This window comes from Echiichthys vipera (genome assembly GCF_963691815.1).
Source record: "Echiichthys vipera genome assembly, chromosome: 2".
Classification (NCBI taxonomy): Eukaryota; Metazoa; Chordata; class Actinopteri; order Perciformes; family Trachinidae; genus Echiichthys; species Echiichthys vipera.
In genome coordinates, this window is record NC_139827.1 from 5167883 (window position 1) to 5188766 (window position 20884).

Consider the following 20884-nt stretch of genomic DNA (forward strand, 5'->3'; position numbering starts at 1 on the left):
TCTAGTATTTTTTTCTGATAAAGCATGATTAATAATGTGGGGGGCCCAAACAAACAGTAGCCCAGGGGCCCCTGAGCACCTTAAACCGCCACTGTTTGAGATGTAATTCTGGTTCAGGCACGTACGCTGACCCAACACGACGTGATGACGTAGGCTTACGCAGGCCGACGCTGCTTAACTTGAGTTGTTTGGTGTGTACGGGGAGAGAGAAGTGTTAGCTGGCAGTGCTGAGGGAGGGTTCAGTTGATGTTGCTGCTCTTGGGCCGCAGGGTTCCGCTGTCATTCGGTACACAGACTCACTTACCTGCTGCTGTCCACCATCCTCACTGTCACTTCTGCATTATTAATAATAAAAAGTAACTCAGAGCGATAGGTTAAGAGCCACACAACAGCAGCAGCGACCGTTAGTCTTCGTTAGCGCAACAATAATACAGGAACCATGCCCGAGCGGAGGCCCTTCGTCCGGCTACCGACGGACGTTTACCCGGTCAACTACGGCTTGTGTCTGAAGCCCGACCTGATCGACTTCACGTTTGAAGGCAAGCTGGAGGCGCTGGTGGAGGTATGTCGGTGTTACTGTTGCATTTGTCGGGGATCTTCGTTATGTAATCTGATCAGCTAATAACGTTACCAACAACTGCTAAAGCTAATGTGTTAGCCACTAGCCGTTAGCTGGCAGTTGCTAACCGTTTGAAGCTAACCCGTTTCTTGACTTGGCTTCACACCGGGGGAATAATAACAACGTGGGGGTGTTTCTGTGGCAATCCAGAAGAAGAAGCTAATTGAAGCTAAGAAGCTAAGTTAGCAAAACAACAGTCCTGTTAGACAGGCAGCAGACTTGCACTCTCATGTTAGCTTAGCATTAGCCCTTTTACATTTTTTTTTAAATCTTTATTGAACATGTTACAAAAAGTAATTATACAAACTAAAGAAAGTGAATGTGCAGTAAAAAGTAAAGCTAAAAAAGGATCCTCAGAATCCTAAGCGATAAATATATAATCATATAGTTCATGGTCAAAAGGGATAGGCACAAGTTAGAAACTTTAACTTATTTTTTAAATATTTTTTTTGAATTATTGATCATAAACAAAGTAAAAATTGAGTTTGAATCAGTTGGTATCTGATATTTGGCTTCTCGGTTAAAACAAATCACAGCAAAACAATAACGACAAGAACAAGAGATAGACACAAACAAACAAAAAACAACAACAACAAACAAAAATTCAGTGCTCCAGCTCAGAAGACATCAATGTTGTACCCAGTGATAGGCCGATACATCGGCCGGACGGTATTATCGTCCCATATTTGCGATATTTTTAGGTGTATCATATCGGTCGATGCGGGATGTGTCGCGTTCACGATAGTTTTTTTCCTGGTATTATTTACAGACAGGCGTTCACGGGCAGCGCTGTGTTGCAGGAGATGCCTTTTTTAAGTTCAATAAATGTTCCTTTTTGTTTTAAAATTGAGACATTTGCTAACATCATTGTGTAATTTTTATGATGTAAGTTGAGGGAGCGAAAGTAGCATCGGCCCAAGAAAATTGGCATTTTGTCATCGGCTAAGGCTGATGGGGGAAAAAACTAATGGCATCGTCCCTTGAAAATCCATATCAGTTGTTCCCTAGTTTTGTCTTTGAAGAGATTATTTAAGTTCGATATATCGGTACATTATTTCATCAGTTCCACAGACTAACAGCCTTGTTGTAAACGGTTCTTATTGCTGTTTTTTTTTAATATATACAGGTTCCACTTAACTTGTACTTGATTTCTCGAAGTTGGCGCCTGCTAACTAACAGGCGCTGATAGGTCTCAAGAGCATTTCGTTTGTATGCCAGTTAACGTTAACCCCTTGTTGCTATTAGCCAGGATCAGTTACTCTGTTATAGATCACTTTAAGCTGTTAGCTAGCTGCCCACTAATGTTTGTTAAATCATGGCAACATCACGTCGCCCCTCCTACCGCTGCCTCACTCACACTGGCGAGGAAGTATTCATATGCTTTACTTCAGTCAAGGCACTGATAACACACTGTGAAACATTGCAAGTAAAAGTTCTAAGTTCAAAAGACATGTTTTAAGATTTTATGAAAAATGCTCCATTTATTTTTAAAAACAATTTGTCTGTTGCAAGTTTCCTGTTAACATCCCTTAAAAAGTAGAAATCCAGCATCTGTAAATATTCAAATATTGTTATTGTTGGGGGGGGAAATGTTTCCTACTCCATTATAAAGTTGTGTGAGCACGTGCTTGTACTTGTTTCCGTTCAATATTGTATCGGGATTGACTTCCAAACTATTTGTGATGTCACAAACCGTGCTTGTAGGCCCACCCCTTTAAATTAGATTTTCATTGAGCACAGAGAAACTTTCCTCTTTCAGATGTAAATGTGATGGCAGCCTTTGAGTGTCCAACTCTGGTCATGCATGTTTCTGCACAGTGAAGGGCAAACATTCAACTGTAGGTACAAGAAGAAAAAAATATTTTTGAGTGGAGGAGGACTTTAAGTAAAAGTTTGTACCAGCAAAATATATTTAAAGTATGAAAAGTAAAAAAGCACAAAAATATATCCCTAGTTTATATGTTTGTGGATTAATGTTGCATTGTATTGCTGTAGATGTTTAAGGTTGTGCTCATTTTAACTCATTTTATATATTTTTTGGTAGTTTAATGCACAGCAATGCATCATATGACACCTATAGCAGTATTGGTACCACCTAAAGCGCTGGTATTGGGGCCGGCGAGTACACAAGTCTATGCTCCGATCCCAGATAATATCATGATTTTACCCTCAAACAAATCTACTTTAAAATGGTTTATTTATGTTCTTTTTACATTATGACTGAATGCCAAACTAGGTAATTAAAGCAAGTTATACAGGGATAGTAGTAAACAGCTGTTATATAATAATATGTTCAACCCTTCAGTTTATTGCAAACATTCAGCATCAACACATCTGGTGAAAAATGCTTTTCACTGAACATGACAGGGATGAAAAAGTGTCATCTTATGAGTAACTAAAGCTGTCAGACAAACACAGTGACGTAAAAGGACAATATTTACCTCTGAGACGTTGTGGAAGTAAATTGCATTGAATGGAAATACGTAAATAGTAAAGTGCACATGATTCGACTTTGCACTCGAGTAGAGTTCTCAGGTGAATGGACTAAACTGCCCTGACTGTAAAACTGACGTGTGGGTGAGAGTATCTTCAGAGCAGTTCTAGTTAAAGTTAAACTATTCTTTGAAAAGTCTTTTGGGTCCATGTGTGGAATGCACACTGTTAGCCTTCAGTTGACTTAGGGTCATGAATATGTTGAATTCCCTGTAGCGTGTTGCTAAAAAGTGTGCGTGCGCTGTGTACATAGTAGCTACTATGTAACTACCACATAAAACAAACATACCAGCTCACTTTGCATTCATTTCAGAGGGGTAGAATTTGTGCTTACGGTGTGTAAAACGCTCCATTGTGCGGGCACAGACACCTGTCAGCTGAGTGTGTCCCACTCGCTCAACCACACGCTATCAGAGCATCAAGACACACCACATCATCAGTCTGTGTGCATTTGTAAATATTAGTTTTTCCTCTGTGTATAGGGCACCTTTCACTAATGGGATATAAACCGCTTCATAGTCTGGTAGCACATTAAAAATGCTAAGATAAGACTAACCAGAGTGACGTTTGAAATGCAAAGCAGACAGCTGTAAAATGAATAACATAATGTTTTGCTTAACCAGCGGTCCAAAACTCATTGATATACACCTTACAAACACTATAACCAAGACAAGTAAATCCACACATATTTTTAAAAAAAGCTGTTAATTTCCCTTGAAAAATAACTTATTTTAACATGATTATTATTCTGTTGATCGGTTCATTCTTTCAGCACTAAAGCATTGAAAGCTGGCACTTGGCCTTTGTTGAATAACGCAGCAAACAAAGGCATAGAAAAAGTATTGTTTTTTGCATCTGTACAAAAACTCTGGTATCTTCTGGCACCTGTACAGGGCATGACAGGGAAGAATGGGAGAAAATGTGCAAAACAAAGCTATTAAAGCAGGAAATATTCACACACATTTCAAGAAATTGATTGATAAAACATCCAATTAGTGCTGAACAATATGGCCCTAAATCTTCCACCCAGACGTGTCCTTTCAAACCTTGATAACAATGTAATTCAATTCCGTTTTATTCATATTGCCAAATCCTAACCAAAGCTATCTCAGGACACTTTACAGAGTAGGTAAAGACCACACTCTATGACTTAGTCATGATTTACATAGACCCAACAATTCCCCCGTAGAGTACGGTGGAGACGAAAACCTTCACTATAACAGACAGGAACGTCAGACAGACCCAGCTCTGTGGAGGACGCACATCTGAGAGAGGAAGAAAAGGAGAGAGAGAGAGAGAGAAAAGACGGACAGATGGACAGAGAGAGACAAAGACAGACACAAAGACAGACAGACACACTTATATGACTTATATGTTATGGCAGTTAATACAGCAGAAAAGTAGAAACAAGCACAGCTAAGGTGATGGATTATAATAGCAGCAGGAAGCGTCATGCAGGACCACGGCAGCAGGCACCACCACGATCAGCAGAGACCTGCGAGACGACAAAGCACAAACAACTCCGGGGAAGAAGTTGAATTAGTAACATGCATTGATGAGACTTTGATGATACAGACAGAGAGGAGAGAAGCTCAGAGGATATAACAAAACACATACATTTTTCCAGCTGTACAAATTTACCTTACTATGTGCTTTTTACTTTCAATTTAGACGATGCATGTTACGATATGATTTCATCACGACAGGATTCTATTAAAATATGATAAATTAGCATTATAAATTATCTCCCTTCCCTACATTTAACCAGGTTTTGAACATATTCAAACGGCCTATCCTTATTTGAACCATTTAAATGTTCTTTTCAGCAGGTCTTAAAGTTAAGTCCTCCTCAAAGTATTATTTAATCCTGTGTTTGCTAAGACTCGACCACAGTTTGGTTTAGTAATACCCTGTTTGCCTGCAGTTTGTACAGAGCCTGGGTAAAATACAATGGGCCGGAAGAAACTCCAGCAATGTGGCACTTTGCCATTCGCCTGACATGTTTGACAAATACTGCCTCTCTACCGCTGTGTCTTAAACGACGGCAGCGTCCAACCGGCGCCTCCACGAACCCTGAATGTCACTATTACTTCCCTTTCCCAAAACGGCCTGGCATCCAAGTGTGCCACTGTGTTTCGCTCTCAATAAGGTGGACATCCACAGTTTTCACATCTCAAGTCAGAAGCTGTCTAGTCAGTAGATTCACTCCCGTTTCAGCTGATGTTAGAGCTTGTGCTCCTTCTGAATACGCCATCAGACATGCATTTACACTCATCACACACAACTCTTGCTTCTTCACATACTTTATTGAAAGTAGGGATGGACGATTTAAGTAATGTCAATATTTGAATGCTCTCATTACCTTATGAACGAGTCGCTCAGCTGACGAACGAGGAGCAACACACTCTCTCTCACAGCGCATCTGTGCGCAGAGGAGAGAGAGAGAGGACACCGTCTGCCTCCACGGCCACAAATTAACCTCCTGTTGTGTTGCTGCTGTTAAGTTTCGTGGAAGGCAAAGGCTTCTGCGAGTGGATTACTTTTATCTAGCCTGAGTACAAGCCACCATCACAGCAAACATCTGCAACAAGGGTGGTGAAAAAAAATATATATGACAGGGCGGAAAGATTGAGGGCTGATTTGGAACATGTCGAAAAGAGGCAACAGCAGCTTCTCATCGCTGTGTAGCGAATGTATTCAAACAATGGAATGGCGTTTTTTCCCGCGTATCATGTATAGGGGACCGTTACTCGAATAGCGGCGTCAACAATGAGTAATCATACCCATCCCTAATTTAAAGTTCCCCTCCACTCAAAAAAGTGTTGTTCTTCTGTTTGTCTCCTCTAAAATGTCTGACACTGACTCAAGTGACTTGTATCTATCAAAGTTTGTCACTAGAGAGGTGTTTCCACATTCCTCTCCTGAAGGAGGAGATGTCTGTGCACTTCTCTGAAATCTGACATTTAAACGTATCCCGGGCAGTCGGGCATTGTCTAATATGTGAAACACTATTCGACGGGGGATGACCTCAACAAACCGGCAAAGAAAGGTGAAACCTCGAGCTGAGAGCGGACCGTCGGTACAGGCTAACAGAAACAGAAGCTGATAAAAGATGCTAACTACATTTACCATTCTGATGTGTCTGTAAGTCCACCATTTTAGTGACAACACACTCCTCATCTGAGTCCGGGTCTGGCTGACGCCAGGTTCGGGACTCTGAAACTCTAACTATAACGGTAGCGCCATGTGCAGGCAGTCCAGCTATCCACCTCCGCTAGTCACACCTGCCATACCTCAAGTTGGTGATCCGCTGCCCCGCCGTTCCTGTCTGAAGCCGGCTCGAACATGTAGGCAGACAGCTGATTTTCTCTGAAACCTTTAGTCAGCTTGATGAGAGGTTTGCACGCTTCTCTTTCACTTCGGGTCTGCTCTTCAACCGCGGGGAGAAGCTAGTAGAAAGTAGTCACCGAAGAGTCTCAGCCTAGATCGAGGAGCGGTGGGTGAAGCCAGATGTAGAGTGTCTCGATGAGGGAGAAGGAGATATGCTTCCAGCCCCAGTTTCTTTTACTTTCTATGCAGGAAAACCACGTTATCAACATATTAATCATCAGCAGAGCATTTTTTTTTTTAATCCTTTAAAACGTGTCTTCTTGAGTGAGACTTAAAACTCCATCTTCCCCCAAACAGATTTGCATTTGAAATTCTGGCACCGCAGAGATTATGAGAGGATGAATAATTCTGCTTTATTTCAATATTTACAGGTCACACAAGCCACAAATCAGATTGTGATGAACTGTGCCGACATCGACATCATCACAGCTTCCTTTGTACCGCAGGGAGGAGAAGGTGAGGGTCGGCTTCTTTCCTCTCTTTTATTCCTTATTAACGACATTTTCATCAGTGAATAGTTTGTATGTGTCTTGATTTTTGGATTACACCTGATTTTTAACTGCTAAAACAGAAAAGTGGACGTTGCGTGCTGTGGCAATTGTTTTCTTCCTCTCTTTTTTCACTTTTTTATAGAAATAAATGCAACTGGATTCAACTATCAAAATGAGGATGAGAAAGTCACCCTGTCATTTCCTAGTGCTTTACAGAAAGGTAAGAAGAGTCTCCTCCGTGTGAAACACTAGTTTCTCATTAATAGAATAGGATAGAAAGCCGGTGTTGTCATTATACAGTCGGGCTGCAGGAGATAAGGAAATTATCTACTTTGACTGATACTGCAATTACATTATGATTCACGATAATGGGGGTAATTATCCTTTTTGCATAATTATTCTAATTTTCATTGAAAAATATATTAAATTAATTAATGTAGGGTACGACTTGTAAGCCAGGACATTGCTGCAGCACTCACACTTAATTCAGAATGGTATTTTGACACAAATATCACACCCCTCTGCCATTTGGATATTGCAATTTTATGGAAGTTGTAATTGAAAATGAATTGTGCAGCCCTATTGTACAGAACACAGTGATAGCAATAAACAGACCTCAAAAACAAACATCTTCAGTCAACGAAAAAAGTTAAATCAATAATTTGACACGAAAATAAGAGTATTTCTTGAATAATGTTGACGAATACAGTATTTCCCCCCTTCTGTCGTGGCTGAACTAACTGCAGCTCTCTGTGTGCACGCCTCCTTCCTCAGGCTCCGGCACGTTGAAGATAGACTTTGTCGGGGAGCTCAACGACAAAATGAAGGGATTCTATAGAAGTAAATATACAACCGCTGCTGGAGAGAGCCGCTACGCTGCTGTCACACAGTTTGAGGTGAGCCAACGGCCTGAGGGGGAATGGGATGTTTTCTTTTTCCAGTGCGTTGCTTAACTCACAACTTGCCTGTGTTGCAACATAGGAAGGTGTGTTGGTCACGTGACTCCTGTTGGTTTTCCAGAATTGTCCCTAAAGATGAGGCAATCCGTCAAACATCATTCTATTTATACGTGTGTTTTGTGTTGCACGTGTTTTTGGGAGTGTGGACATCAGAACCTGCAGGACACCCACCTGCTGTGTCCGTGCACAGGCTGACGTGCATGCTAACAAATCCTTTCAGTTTGTGCTACACGCAGACATCGAACAGATACAAAGTTAGAACGTGGCTGGGCGACGGTCAGAAAAAGAGCGTGAGCATGAAAGTGAAACAAAAACTGTCTTGTATCTTAGGGTGTGTGTCCACATAGTGTTCTTTTCTGGCAGTGAGGAGGTGGCAGAGCTCTGAGGGGCGCTTCATCCGAGCACCTTGAAGCGCTGCCTGTGGGTTTTGTTTCTATGACAATTACCTTACATGCTGTTAGCTGTGTAGCCACCTAGCTTACATTAAAGTGTAATTCTGGCGCAAAATCATCCCATGGTGTTTTCCGGCACCTACATTCATTCAATAAGCCATCGAGACAGTTTTTTTTTCATGTATGACCTGTTAACGGAGAAATCCGATAGTCGCTAACAGCCGGACGTGGCTAACACTGATTAGTTCGGGGCCGCACGGTGAAGGCGTTAAAACGTCTTTTTTAGAGCAGTTTCTCATTGACCCCCATGTTAAACAGACTGTTTTTCACAGCTTAATTAAACCTGATTAAGACCTGGTACAAAAAAACATTCTAGTCTGTATGTTTAGGTCATATCTCCATGACAACACTGAGGGAGGTGATTGTTTTTATACCAGTGCAGCGATGGCCTTAAGAACAGAAGTGTGCTTGAGACAAAAACTGTTAGTCCGAAGTGTCACCTGACCTTCCCAGTGTTTCACTCCACACAGAAATGAATGTGAAAGAAGGAGTCGTGTGAAGAATGAAAAAGAGAGAAGTTCAAAGTCACCATTTTCATAATTACACACTCGGCCCGTTGCTGCTCGAGGCGGAAGTCTTTTATTTGTTTTGGGAAGGACATGAGGAATTCGGTCAATTCAGATTTCGTCCGTTTGTTTGGTTTCAGCATTTTCTTCACATTCGGCACAAAACATCCTCTTGGACTCAAAGATGAAGCGGTTAAAGTTTGGAGGTCAAAGGTCACTACAACCGACTTCACAAAACACTTTTTTTTGTCCGTAATTCCTCACTAATTATGACAAAAGTTCACAGAAATGTCTTGCAGGATAAAAGTGATGAAGGGGCATTTTCTATCCACAAGGCCAAAGGTCAACTTCACTGTGACATCATAATGTTTCATAATTCAGGAACAGGAGGGGACGCATGTGGACACTGAGGTGGTGACACACATCTTTAAACCGTGCTGGTTTGTTTAGATCTGAGGATGTGTGTGAAGGGTCAATGTTTCAACCCAAAAAAAAAAAACTTTTTTTAAGTCTTCACTACATAGATTATGTAATTCTGTACGGTCTGGGTGGAGACGGCGAGTTGACTGGTTGGTGGGGGAAAACAACCGCAAGGCAGTCGTTCTAGTCATTTTTCTGTGTATTTATATCCAGTATTCAAACAGCGTCCTTCAGCCGGCCTCCGCTCGTATGTCCGAGCGGCCACAGCGTCTCACAGACAAAAATCAAATGTGAGATGTGATCACAGCAAGCGGGCACTGGTTTAAGATGCTTTCTGACACCTCAGATTGATTTGAACCCCGTCTGGATTTGTCTGAATCGAACACACAGGGTCTCAGTTTGTGTCCTTTGTCTCTCTTTCTCTCTCTCTCTCTCTCTCTCTCTCTCTCTCTCTCTCTCTCTCTCTCTCTCTCTCTCTCTCTCTCTCTCTCTCTCTCTCTCTCTCTCTCTCTCTCTCTCTCTCTCTCTCTCTCTCTCTCTCTCTCTCTCTCTCTCTCTCTCTCTCTCTCCTCTCTCTCTCTCTCTCTCTCTCTCTCTCTCTCTCTTCCTCCTTCAGGCCACGGACGCTCGCAGAGCTTTCCCCTGTTGGGACGAGCCAGCTATCAAAGCCACCTTTGACATCGCTCTGATAGTTCCCAAGGACCGAGTAGCCTTGTCAAATATGGTACGTGTCCTACGTTCACTCCTCCCCTCGGAGACACTCCAGACCCCAGACTGTCTGAGTCACTGTCTGATGCCAAGTTTTTTTATGTGTGTGTGTGCGTGTGTGTGTGTGTTCCCCCCCCCCCTTTCTGTGCGCTCTCTTTTCTTTTCCCAGCTTACATAACAGAGCGCAGCAGACAGTCACTGCATATATCACCTCTGGCTAATTTTATGTTTAACCTCATGTGAGGTACAACTACTGTACATGTATAATATAACATCACACTGCTATTATTATTATCATTATATACTTTATTACAATAGCACTCTTTACTTAGGTAGAGCTGAACATCAGGTGATTAAGTCATTACGCACTAACACAAAATTAATAGAAAAAATAAAAAATATGAAAACCGATATACTGATGATATAAGACAGAAAAAGATGTTTAAACAAAGAATCAAAAGGTAATATCTACGTAAATATGTAATTAAATAAAACTCAACATAACACACACACATATATAATATAATATATAATTAGTTTTATTAATAACATTATACTAAATAATTAAATAAGAATAAAACTCTCTATAGCTCATAATAATACATTCACCATAACACATAATGAATAAATATAAATAAATAAATATAGTTTTTTAATAAAATAACTCCATAACAAATAATAAATAACTCTCGATAACCCATAATAAATTAATAAATATAAATAAAAAAATATTGTTTTTTTATAATAAAATAACTCTTCATAACACATAATGATAAAATACTCACTGTAACACATGATACATTAATAAATATAAATAAATTAATATTGTTTTTTATAATAAAATTACTCCTCATAACACATAATAAAAAACTCACTGTAACACATGATAAATAAATAAATAAATATGTTTAACCTCATGTGAAATGCAGCTACTGTACATGTGCAAAGAGGTTTTTGATCTCACAAATTCTTTTTAAAAAAAACATCTAAAAACTTTGTCACACAGACAGTTTGCATCAGAAAACATCATCTGGCTTAGATCATCACTAACAACAACAGCCCTCCAGGCTACCGCGGTTCACCTGTGCGGTGACCATGAGGCTAAATGTGGGTCTCTCTGGTGACGGGCTGAAGAAGGAAATGTGATTATATCTGCGAGCAGGACTAAGCTCTGCACAGACTGATGCCGGTCCAGCTCTCGACCTTTTGTGTCCACGAAACCTGCTGAACATTTATTCTCTCAGCACGTCTGCTGTGACCTTTTTTAACGTCCAGCGCAAAACAATACTTCACTGAGCCGGGCCGGGCCGCGTGTCGACGCTCTTCAGTGGAAACTTTGTGTTAACATGAGGGTTTAGATCAGCGCTACTCAGTTGGCGGCCCGCGGACTTCACCGAGCCTGGGAGGGAATATTAACTGGCCCTTTGACTAAAAGCATACATAGGGATAAAAAAAGTAATTTGTGGCCGACGTTGACTGCTGTCCTCTGTCTCAGCGCGTCAAATACCAGACTCGCTCCACACGCTCACTGTAGGCGCACAGCCACAACGCTCCGCACACTCCCGTTATGTTCTTCTTGGTGGGTTTCTGAAACCTCTTGGCAACAGCTCGCCAAGCTCCTCTCTGTTGTTGTTCTTGCAATAGTTTCAGTCAGGATAAATCACCACCGCGACGTCTCTGTCTACTAGAAAACCAGCAATTCAGCAGTGAATGAACAGAGACGCTTTTGTTTAAAACTGTCACTGTGAAAGATGTGTTTACTCTGCAGCCATATCAGTGTCTAAAGAGAATAACTTGATAAGACAAATCCTGCTAACTTCAACACCACTTTCCCACTGAACTGTAAAAAATACTCTGCTTTAACGTTAATTTTTGTCAGTCCAGTTTTTGAGTAATAAACTAATGTCTCCAATGTGCCTATAAGCCTGGTAAAGTAACAAGTAACTTCAATAATCAGATGTAGTGGAGTAAATAGCAGAATATTTCCCACTGATTTGTAGTGGAGTAGAATTATAAAGTAGCATTAAAAGAGTATTAAGTAAAGGACAAGTTCAATTCAGTTTTATTCATAGTGCCAAATCATAACAAAAGTTATCTCAGGACACTTTACAGAGTAGGTAAAGACCACACTCTATGACTTATTTATGATTTACAGAGACCCAACAATTCCCCCATTAAGTTTGACAAGAGCCTCAAAATTGTACTTTAGTGCAGTAGTTGAGTGAAAACCTCGGCTCTTATGTCGCTGTAGTGTTTTACAGTATCCATTAATGTGATGCTCCTCATTTTGGATCATTTTGGTCAACCAGCCCCACTTCCAAATTATTGAATAGCCCTGGTTTAGACGCTGCTACAGGTGGTGAAAGATATCTGCAGCTGATAGCAGGAGAAGTTCTAACACGTTGTGTGTTTGTGTGTGTGCGTGTGTGTGTGTGTGTGCGTGTGCGTGTGCGTGTGCGTGTGCGTGTGTGTGTGTCCTCGTCTTCCTCCACTGTTGGACTGACATGTTCCTGCGCACACACAGAGTAGTTTAATTTGACGCAACCTCTCACACACACACACACACTCCTGCTGACACAAATACTCAGTAGAGCACTAAATGTGGATAAATCCGCCGCTGAAAGTAGTCCCCGACAAATGCTCCATTTCCCTTCTTCTCTGTCTAAAACAAATATAAACAACATTTCTAATGAAACGAAACATTTTGACGACATCATCATAAACAAAACTCAAAGTAGAAAGGCATGCAGGTACTCTGGCCCGGCTGTGAGTAGATTCATGCTCCACAGAAGATGAACCACTGATTTTAATGACCACACCACTTCCCTCGAGGCAAACTCGACCTGTTTAGCTTCTCCGCCAGCATCGCTCCTGAAATAGTAAATCCATCTGTACATTGTTCTGCCAGACGCCACAATTAATAAATATTTCAGCCTTTAACAGCTGCTGGGGAAGCTTTAGATTTGAGTCGGTTTGCAGCATCACTCTTTGCCTGAACGCTTCTGCTCTTGAGCTCAGTGTCCCAACGTTAACGGTTGAATTCCCCCTTTGTTTTCATTAATCTGTTTCCCTGCTGTTCAACTGTACCTTTGCTCTTCTCCAGAATGTCATTGATCGAAAGCCATATCCGGAGGACGAGAACCTGGTGGAAGTGAAGTTTGCCACCACGCCCATCATGTCCACATACCTTGTAGCTTTTGTCATCGGTGAATACGACTTTGTGGAGAGCCAATCATCAGACGGTATAACGGTACGCGTCTACACGCCTGTCGGGAAGGCGGAACAAGGGAAATTTGCACTGGAGGTGAGAATGTTGACGAAACACCTTTGCACCAATATTTATACTGTATATAATTACATACACATGCAATATCGCCCTGTTTACAATGTGAAATTATCATACATGTGCAATATGTATATATGCGACCCGACCCCGGATAAGCGGATGAAGATGAGATGAGATGTGCAATATCATTACCAGTGCAAAAGTATTTATATTTGTCATATCTATTTCAAAGTGTAACCACTCCCACTCCATTCCCCTCTTTTCCCATGTATATAGCTATTTATTCTTATATTATCAATAAAATGAAATTTTAGAATATAATATTTCATTTACCTCCCGAGTGTTTTTGTAAGCTGCTGGAAATTCAATTTCCTTGCGTGCGTCATCCCAAAGAGATCAATAAAGAGAAGTCTAAGTCTCCTAGTCTGTATTTTTATATACATTTTTATTGTTTGAAGTGTCCCTAAATAGTTTTTTATATTGCTGTTTAAATTGTACTTATATTGTCTTGTATGCACCACAGGAGTTGCAATTGTTGTATGCAATAATACAATGATAATAAAAGGTATTCTATTCTATACAAACGTGACTGGAGATGTAAACAAATACACAGGAAACAGACACTTTTACCAGCATTTAATGGTTTTGTCCATCTTGAATACTTGAATCTTTGTGTCTTCTTTAGATAGATAGATAGATAACTTTATTTATCCCAGAGGGGAAATTAGGTCATCATAGCAGCAGTACAAAACAATCAGAAAGTCTCTCTGTCTCGACCATCGTCTTTTAAAATTTGTTTTGTTACATATTGTTTTTTTCTCGTTTGCAGGTTGCGACTAAGACTTTACCTTTCTACAAAGACTACTTCAATGTTCCTTATCCGTTGCCTAAAATCGATCTCATAGCGATCGCTGATTTTGCTGCTGGTGAGTAGTTCAGTAATTCTACGTTCAGTCATTTGAGACTTTTCTGTTGAAAGTGTTGAAAGTGAAACTCTGTCTGCTTCCTCCCTCTCAGGTGCCATGGAGAACTGGGGCCTTGTTACCTACAGGTGAGCCTTTTAAAAACACCATCACTATATACTTTATTACAATAGCACTCTTTATACTTTAGAGCTGAGCATCAGGTGATTAAGTCATTACGCACTGACAGAAAATTAATAGAAAAGAAATACTCACCAATTTATTTATTTGCTTTCAGTAAAGATTATGAGATATATGATAACTGATCATGTATACTGATGATAAGAGATGGAAAAAAATGTTTAAACAACAAATTAAAAGACAAATATATAAATAAATAACAACTAAAACTCACCATAACACACATAATATATATCTTTTTTATATATTTTATATATATATATTTTTAAATATTATAATTAATAATTAGCAAGAAACAAAACCCTCCATAACAAATAATAATAAAAAACTTGCCATAATAAATAAATAAATATATATATACATATAGTTTTTATATAATATAAGTAAATACAAATAAAACTCACCATTATAAATAAATAAATATATAGTTTTTGAATAACATAATAAATTAAATAAAACTCACCATAATAACAAAATAATTGTATATAAAATAATGAATAAAAAAAATAAACTTTACCATCACACTTTATTTACAAAACAACCAAGTAAAAACAGCAACACTAACAAGACAAAGGTTTGAGGCACACAGTCACATCTGCACCACTCTCACAGCAGATAAATACATTTTCAACTGCTTCACCAAGTTTGTGATAAAAGTGCCAAACATGAAAGGATCCGTCATTAGACTCACGAATATCAAACCTCGTTTCCTCGAAGTTCAGGAAGCTCAAAGTATCCCTGATCCAATGATCCAACAGTTTTGATTAATGATCAATCGCCTTGGTACATTAAAATACCTGTTAAACTGTAGTTGAGCAGCTCCTTCCTTCAGGAAAGTTCTTGTTGCCTCTCCTTGGTTGACGGCGCTGAGGCGCTGCCACCTGTCATGTGTTCAGATGGCCTGTGATTAGCACACGGCAGCCGGCTCTGCTCATTTACCAGCTACAGCCGCCTGCGTGCAGGTGCTCTTAATGAACCGCCTAGCAGCTGATAGTCTGCACGGTTGATGGAGGTAGTCCTTCTGCCGTTCAGAGGAGGCGTCGACCTTCAGCCGGAGGCGTCGACCTTCAGTCACGTTAACTTCCACTCTGTTGTTTTGTGTGTTTTTCCCCCCCAGGGAGACAGCACTGCTAATCGACCCGAAGAACTCCTGCTCGTCCTCCAGGCAGTGGGTGGCGCTGGTGGTCGGACACGAACTTGCCCACCAGTGGTTCGGAAACCTGGTCACCATGGTAACCAGCCATAAACTTCCATCAGCTGTTGTTTTCAGTTACAGACTCCCTGAGCACAGATGCATCTTGTGAGCAGCTTTTTAAAAAATAATAATGGTGACTAGGAGTGCACGTCTCTGTTAAGGCACTGGGAACACAAAATCAGTGCCATCTGTGTATCTCCGCAGTATTCCAACAATCACTCCGAGTCAGAGTAATGTAGGAGATTATGTTTTGACTGACTTGGAGGACACATGTCATTGTGTGTGTGTGTGTGTGTGTGTGTGTGTGTATGTGCGTGTGTAGGAATGGTGGACTCATCTGTGGCTTAATGAGGGTTTTGCGTCCTGGATCGAGTATCTGTGTGTGGACCACTGCTTCCCGGAGTACGACATCTGGACCCAGTTTGTCTCAGCCGACTACACCCGCGCTCTGGACCTGGACGCACTGGACAGTAGCCATCCCATAGAGGTGAGCTGCGGAGAGATTTATAACCCTGAGCGCTGCTGGCTCGTTGGGAAGAATGTTTTTACCGGTGGTGACTTCTTTTCTAATGTAACAACCAAAAGGACAGCCCTCTGATTTATGGATTATTTTGGAAGTGATCTCCTCTATCACTCGTTATTTTTGAATGGTCTTTGATGCTTTTAGGATTATACAAAGTTCTCTTTGCAGATATGTGTTATTTAGTTTTGTCCGTTAGTGTTTGCTCATGGAGAACCAGACTGAGAGAGACTTCACTTGGTATTCGACCGAGAACCACAGTTGTTATCTTAACCAGAACGTCTTGTGACGCTGCAGTAATTAACAAACACAAACTGGGGAAAAGTACACAGAGGCGTGCATGTTAACAGAAAATAAACTTGCTGTACAGTTGAAGACGCGTGAGCAGGGAGAAGTGCAATGGTTGGTTGTCTCTGCTGAGTTTAACCGAACTGTCTGTCGCTGCTCTGAAGACGGGGCTGGCGATGCACGCGTCTATGGCGGCCGCTGCAACAGCGTGACCAGTCCGGTAGAAACACCTACGTGTTCCAGTAATAAAGACCTATTAAGAAAGCGTATTAGGGCCAAGAATGAAAAAATTTAATTTATGAGATTAAAAAGTAGCAAATCTACGAGGAAAAAGTCGCCGATTTATGAGATTCAAAGTCGGAAAAATCCGGCTGTTAAGTCGTGACGTAAAACCCTTTCAAAAAATGATTCCCGGGTCCAAGCCGCTCCAAGCCTTGTATTTCTACATCGCTGCAGTGCTGTGTTCCTTGTTGTTTGAAAAGATCAGAGTTTAAAAAAAACAACGTAATTGTCATTTAACGTCTTTCTTATGGATGAAAAAGATGTCGAACTGATGTTAGAGGTGATCGTAATTGTTCATTTGTTCGGCTGTTGTGTCAGTTTTGTTTCAACGGAGCGTTTGGACCCGGGAATCTTATTTTGAAAGGGTGTTACGATAGTGTTTTGATGTTTAGTTTAGTGAATAGTGTTTATCGTTAATCTTTCTCGTAGATTTGTTGCTTTGAATCTCATAAATGTGCAACTTCATTTTATCAAAATATTACCTCCCTGCCCCGGGTCTGCTTAATTTTTTTCATACTTGGCCCTAATACGCTGTCGTAGACATATAATCATCAAATTAAACGCAGAGTGTAAATACGAGGTTATTCATGCTCCTAAATATATTCTACAGTTCCCACACTGTGGAGCCCAGGTTACAGGGTTTCTCTGAGAACCTCCTTCATGACATTTGGTCAATTATAGTTTTTATGTCTGTTAAAATCGACTTTATTGGAGCAAATAAGATAAACATCAAAGCGTCGGTTAACACCATCAGACTCGCGTCCTGATTTCTGTCTTTGTGTGCTCCAGGTGAACGTGGGTCATCCGTCAGAGGTCGATGAAATCTTCGACGCCATCTCCTACAGCAAAGGAGCGTCTGTGATCCGCATGTTGCACAACTACACAGGAGACGAGGTTGGTTGTCCCACACTTATCGGCTCATTTCCATCTTTATACTCAGTTCATTAGAGGTTCACCTCTTAACTTTTTTCTCTCGTAGGACTTTAGGAAAGGAATGAACGCCTATCTTTTGAAGTTCCAACATAAAAATGCTTCGACAGGTAAGAAACACGCGGAAATAATTTTCCCCCCTCGAAATGAAAAAAGTGCCGTGTGACTCGATCGATCGTTCTGACACCCTGCTGAATTCCTACAGAGGACCTTTGGGACTGTCTGGAACAGGCCAGTGGAAAACCCATCGCTGCAGTGATGAGCTCTTGGACCAAGCAGATGGGCTTCCCCATAATCGAAGTGGACCAGGAGCAGGTGAGCTTCACCGGACACCAGCTGTTAAATCTGCCTCGAGGTAGAGTGCTTTAAATCCATTCTTACCTTTCTGGCATGTCTCACCGCGCTTCCCTCCGAAGTCCCACCCTCTTCCCCCTACCTGATCTCTGACACTTCCTCCTCCCCGACACGTGCGTTGAGAGAGAAATGCTGCGTTCAGGTGCCATGGGAAGTCCAAAGTTTCGGACTCTAACCAGGCAAAGTGCACTTGAAGCCTGTGGAACCTTCTACTAATGAATTTGGAGATCGACCTACCCCCGAATTCGCTAGAAGGTTCCACTTTCTACCTTTCCCATGGCGCTTGAACGCAGCAACACCACCGCAACTGAAACTGAGCGACGGATGACGGACAGGAAGCTTGGCAAATAATTTATTCGGACCAAATAAAATGATTGGTCAGACTTTTAATCAGAAATATATAATAATTAGTTATTGATGAGTTCCAACACCTGGTGGATTTCTTTTACATTGTAGTCTGTCATATGCTTATTAGGAGCATTTTAAGATTACAAAAGAAAAGTGTCAAAGTGCCAGAAAGGTAAGAAAATTGCTTTAAATCAGCATCAGACATTTTGTTGAACGACTGAACTGCTGCTTCAGTATTTCATCGACTTTGCTTCTTTCACGCGTACCTAATGTGACAGCGTGTTTTTCTGGTTCTGTTTGATCATTCACACACACACACACACACACTAACCATGATGTTATTTATAGCAAGGTGACGACCGCATCCTCAAGATCTCTCAGAAGAAGTTCTGTGCCAGTGGACCACACAATGGTGAGAGTTTATATCCGTCATGTTGTGACTTGTACAGGGTTCATACAGTATATTGTGCTGTACTAAACTCTTACTATATATGTTTGATGTTCCATGTCAAACATATATAGTACGAGTTATTCTATATCACTACATTTCACCTTGATGTCCCGGCCGGCTAACACGTACGTTCTGCACCTGCGTGAGAGGACATTAAGTGTGTTCCATGCTTGTGTTCCAAGTGTGGTCAGCGCGTAGATCAGCTCAGGTCAGAGTCCCTCAGATTGCAATGATTGACTCTGTTCTCGTAGCCGCAATCAAAATGCATGAAACAGACATAATTATCCGAACCAGCAGAAAGTCTGTATTCATCATTCAAAAAGAGAAACTGGAAAAAAGACTGGACTCTGGCTGTATTAATTGTATTGTGGTTCACTGTGAGAATTGGGACTTTTTCTCACAGTGCGTGTTAAGGAGTCGGCAGGAAGAGTTGGCTTTTGCTATGGGAAGAGCCGAGCTAACTTACTATGTTACATGACGGGACGATTCGTTAGCACGCTAACAACACAACCTGAACAAACAATTAGGAAGCGTTTCTGCTAAAGAGTTAAGTGGATAACAGCAATTAATGTGACCTGATAAAACAAGTTAGTTTTCAGTCTCACAGCTGACAGACTTTAGCCGTTTGTTTACTTTCCGCACTTCTGTTTCACTTCTCGTGCACTGACTGAACTGAAAATCAAGGCAAGTTTATTCATATAGCACAATTCAAATATATATATATATATATATAAACATAATTAAAAGATCAGGAAATTTCTGAAAAAGTAATATCCGGTTGTTAATTAAAGGTAATATCAGTGACAGTACAGTGCAAGCAGTTAATAAGTTATTTAGTTCACTGGAAGGTGGCTGCAAATAGGAAAGCGTGGATTTAAAAGAGCTGAGAGTTGCAGCAGACCTGCAGTTTTCTGGAAGTTAGTTCCAGATATGTGGAGCATAAACACTGAAAGCTGCCTCTCCATGTTCAGATTTAGAGTCATTTTTTTCCCAAACGCACTTCGCCACCGATTCAACTTGCTGAAATCGTCCAAGAAGCCGTCGGTGAGGCCCGACAAGTAGCAACGGTGCAGTCGTCCTGGTGTGTCAGGGCTCTTATAATACATTATTTCAAATACTATACGATGTTATACTGTTTTATTACAATATACTCAACATTATAGTAGCATCATTACTTATTACATATTAGTCTCATGTACTGTGGTAACATCCACTGTACTGACTTTACTGATCCCACCACTTTAATTGCTCGTGTAAAGTTTCCATTTTTTTTAATTTGACCCCTGATTGTTTACTTTTATCTGATCTTTCTTTCCTCCTGAGTTTCCCCTCTGGAGGTCATTACTGATATCTTGCTGTTGTCGCCTCTCATTGTCTCCTTGTGTTGTGTGTTGGTCAGGTGAGGACTGTCCCAGCTGGATGGTCCCCATTAGCATTTGTACCAGCGAGGACCCCAAATGCACCAAGCTCAAGGTTCTGCTGGACAGAGCCGACACGACCATCACCCTGAGCGGCGTTGCCCCTGACCAGTGGATCAAGGTGAGGTCAAGTCACGCTTCCAGGACCGTATCTCATCTCATCTCATCTTCAGCCTCTTATCCGGGGTCGGGTCACGGGGGCAGCAGCTTTAGCAGGGGACCCCAAACTTCCCTTTCCCGGGCCACATTAACCAGCTCTAACTGGGGGATCCCGAGGCGTTCCCAGGCCAGTGTGGAGATCTAATCTCTCCACCTGGTCCTGGGTCTTCCCCGAGGCCTCCTCCCAGCTGGACGTGCCTGGAACACCTCCCTAGGGAGGCGCCCAGGGTTCAACCTTACTAGATGCCCGAACCACCTCAACTGGCTCCTTTCAACACAAAGGAGCAGTGGCACTGCCCGAGTTCCTCACGGATGGCTGAACTTCTCCCCCTCTCTCTAAGGGAGACTCCAGCCACCCTCCTGAGGAAACCCATTTCGGCCGCTTGTACCCGCGACCTCGTTCTTTCGGTCATGACCCAGCTTCCATGACCATAGGTGGGGGTAGGAACGAAAATTGACAGGTAGATCCCGAGCTTTGCCTTCCTCAGCTCTCGTTTCGTCACACCGGTGTG

General features: G+C 41.4%; 1 protein-coding gene across 1 annotated transcript in view; it reads left to right on the forward strand.

The window, feature by feature from the left end:
* Positions 1-230: 230 nt before the first annotated feature.
* The window catches only part of npepps (aminopeptidase puromycin sensitive), a 32051-nt gene continuing 11397 nt past the window's right edge, over positions 231-20884 (forward strand). The window contains exons 1-15 of the mRNA XM_083923651.1: positions 231-562; positions 6874-6958; positions 7136-7213; positions 7768-7889; positions 9947-10054; positions 13142-13342; positions 14154-14250; positions 14342-14375; positions 15545-15659; positions 15945-16109; positions 17502-17606; positions 17692-17752; positions 17848-17957; positions 18693-18756; positions 20195-20334. Of these exons, the coding sequence (XP_083779777.1) occupies positions 440-562; positions 6874-6958; positions 7136-7213; positions 7768-7889; positions 9947-10054; positions 13142-13342; positions 14154-14250; positions 14342-14375; positions 15545-15659; positions 15945-16109; positions 17502-17606; positions 17692-17752; positions 17848-17957; positions 18693-18756; positions 20195-20334 (1608 nt within the window). The 5' untranslated portion in view covers positions 231-439. The remainder of the gene's footprint in view (positions 563-6873; positions 6959-7135; positions 7214-7767; positions 7890-9946; positions 10055-13141; positions 13343-14153; positions 14251-14341; positions 14376-15544; positions 15660-15944; positions 16110-17501; positions 17607-17691; positions 17753-17847; positions 17958-18692; positions 18757-20194; positions 20335-20884) is intronic.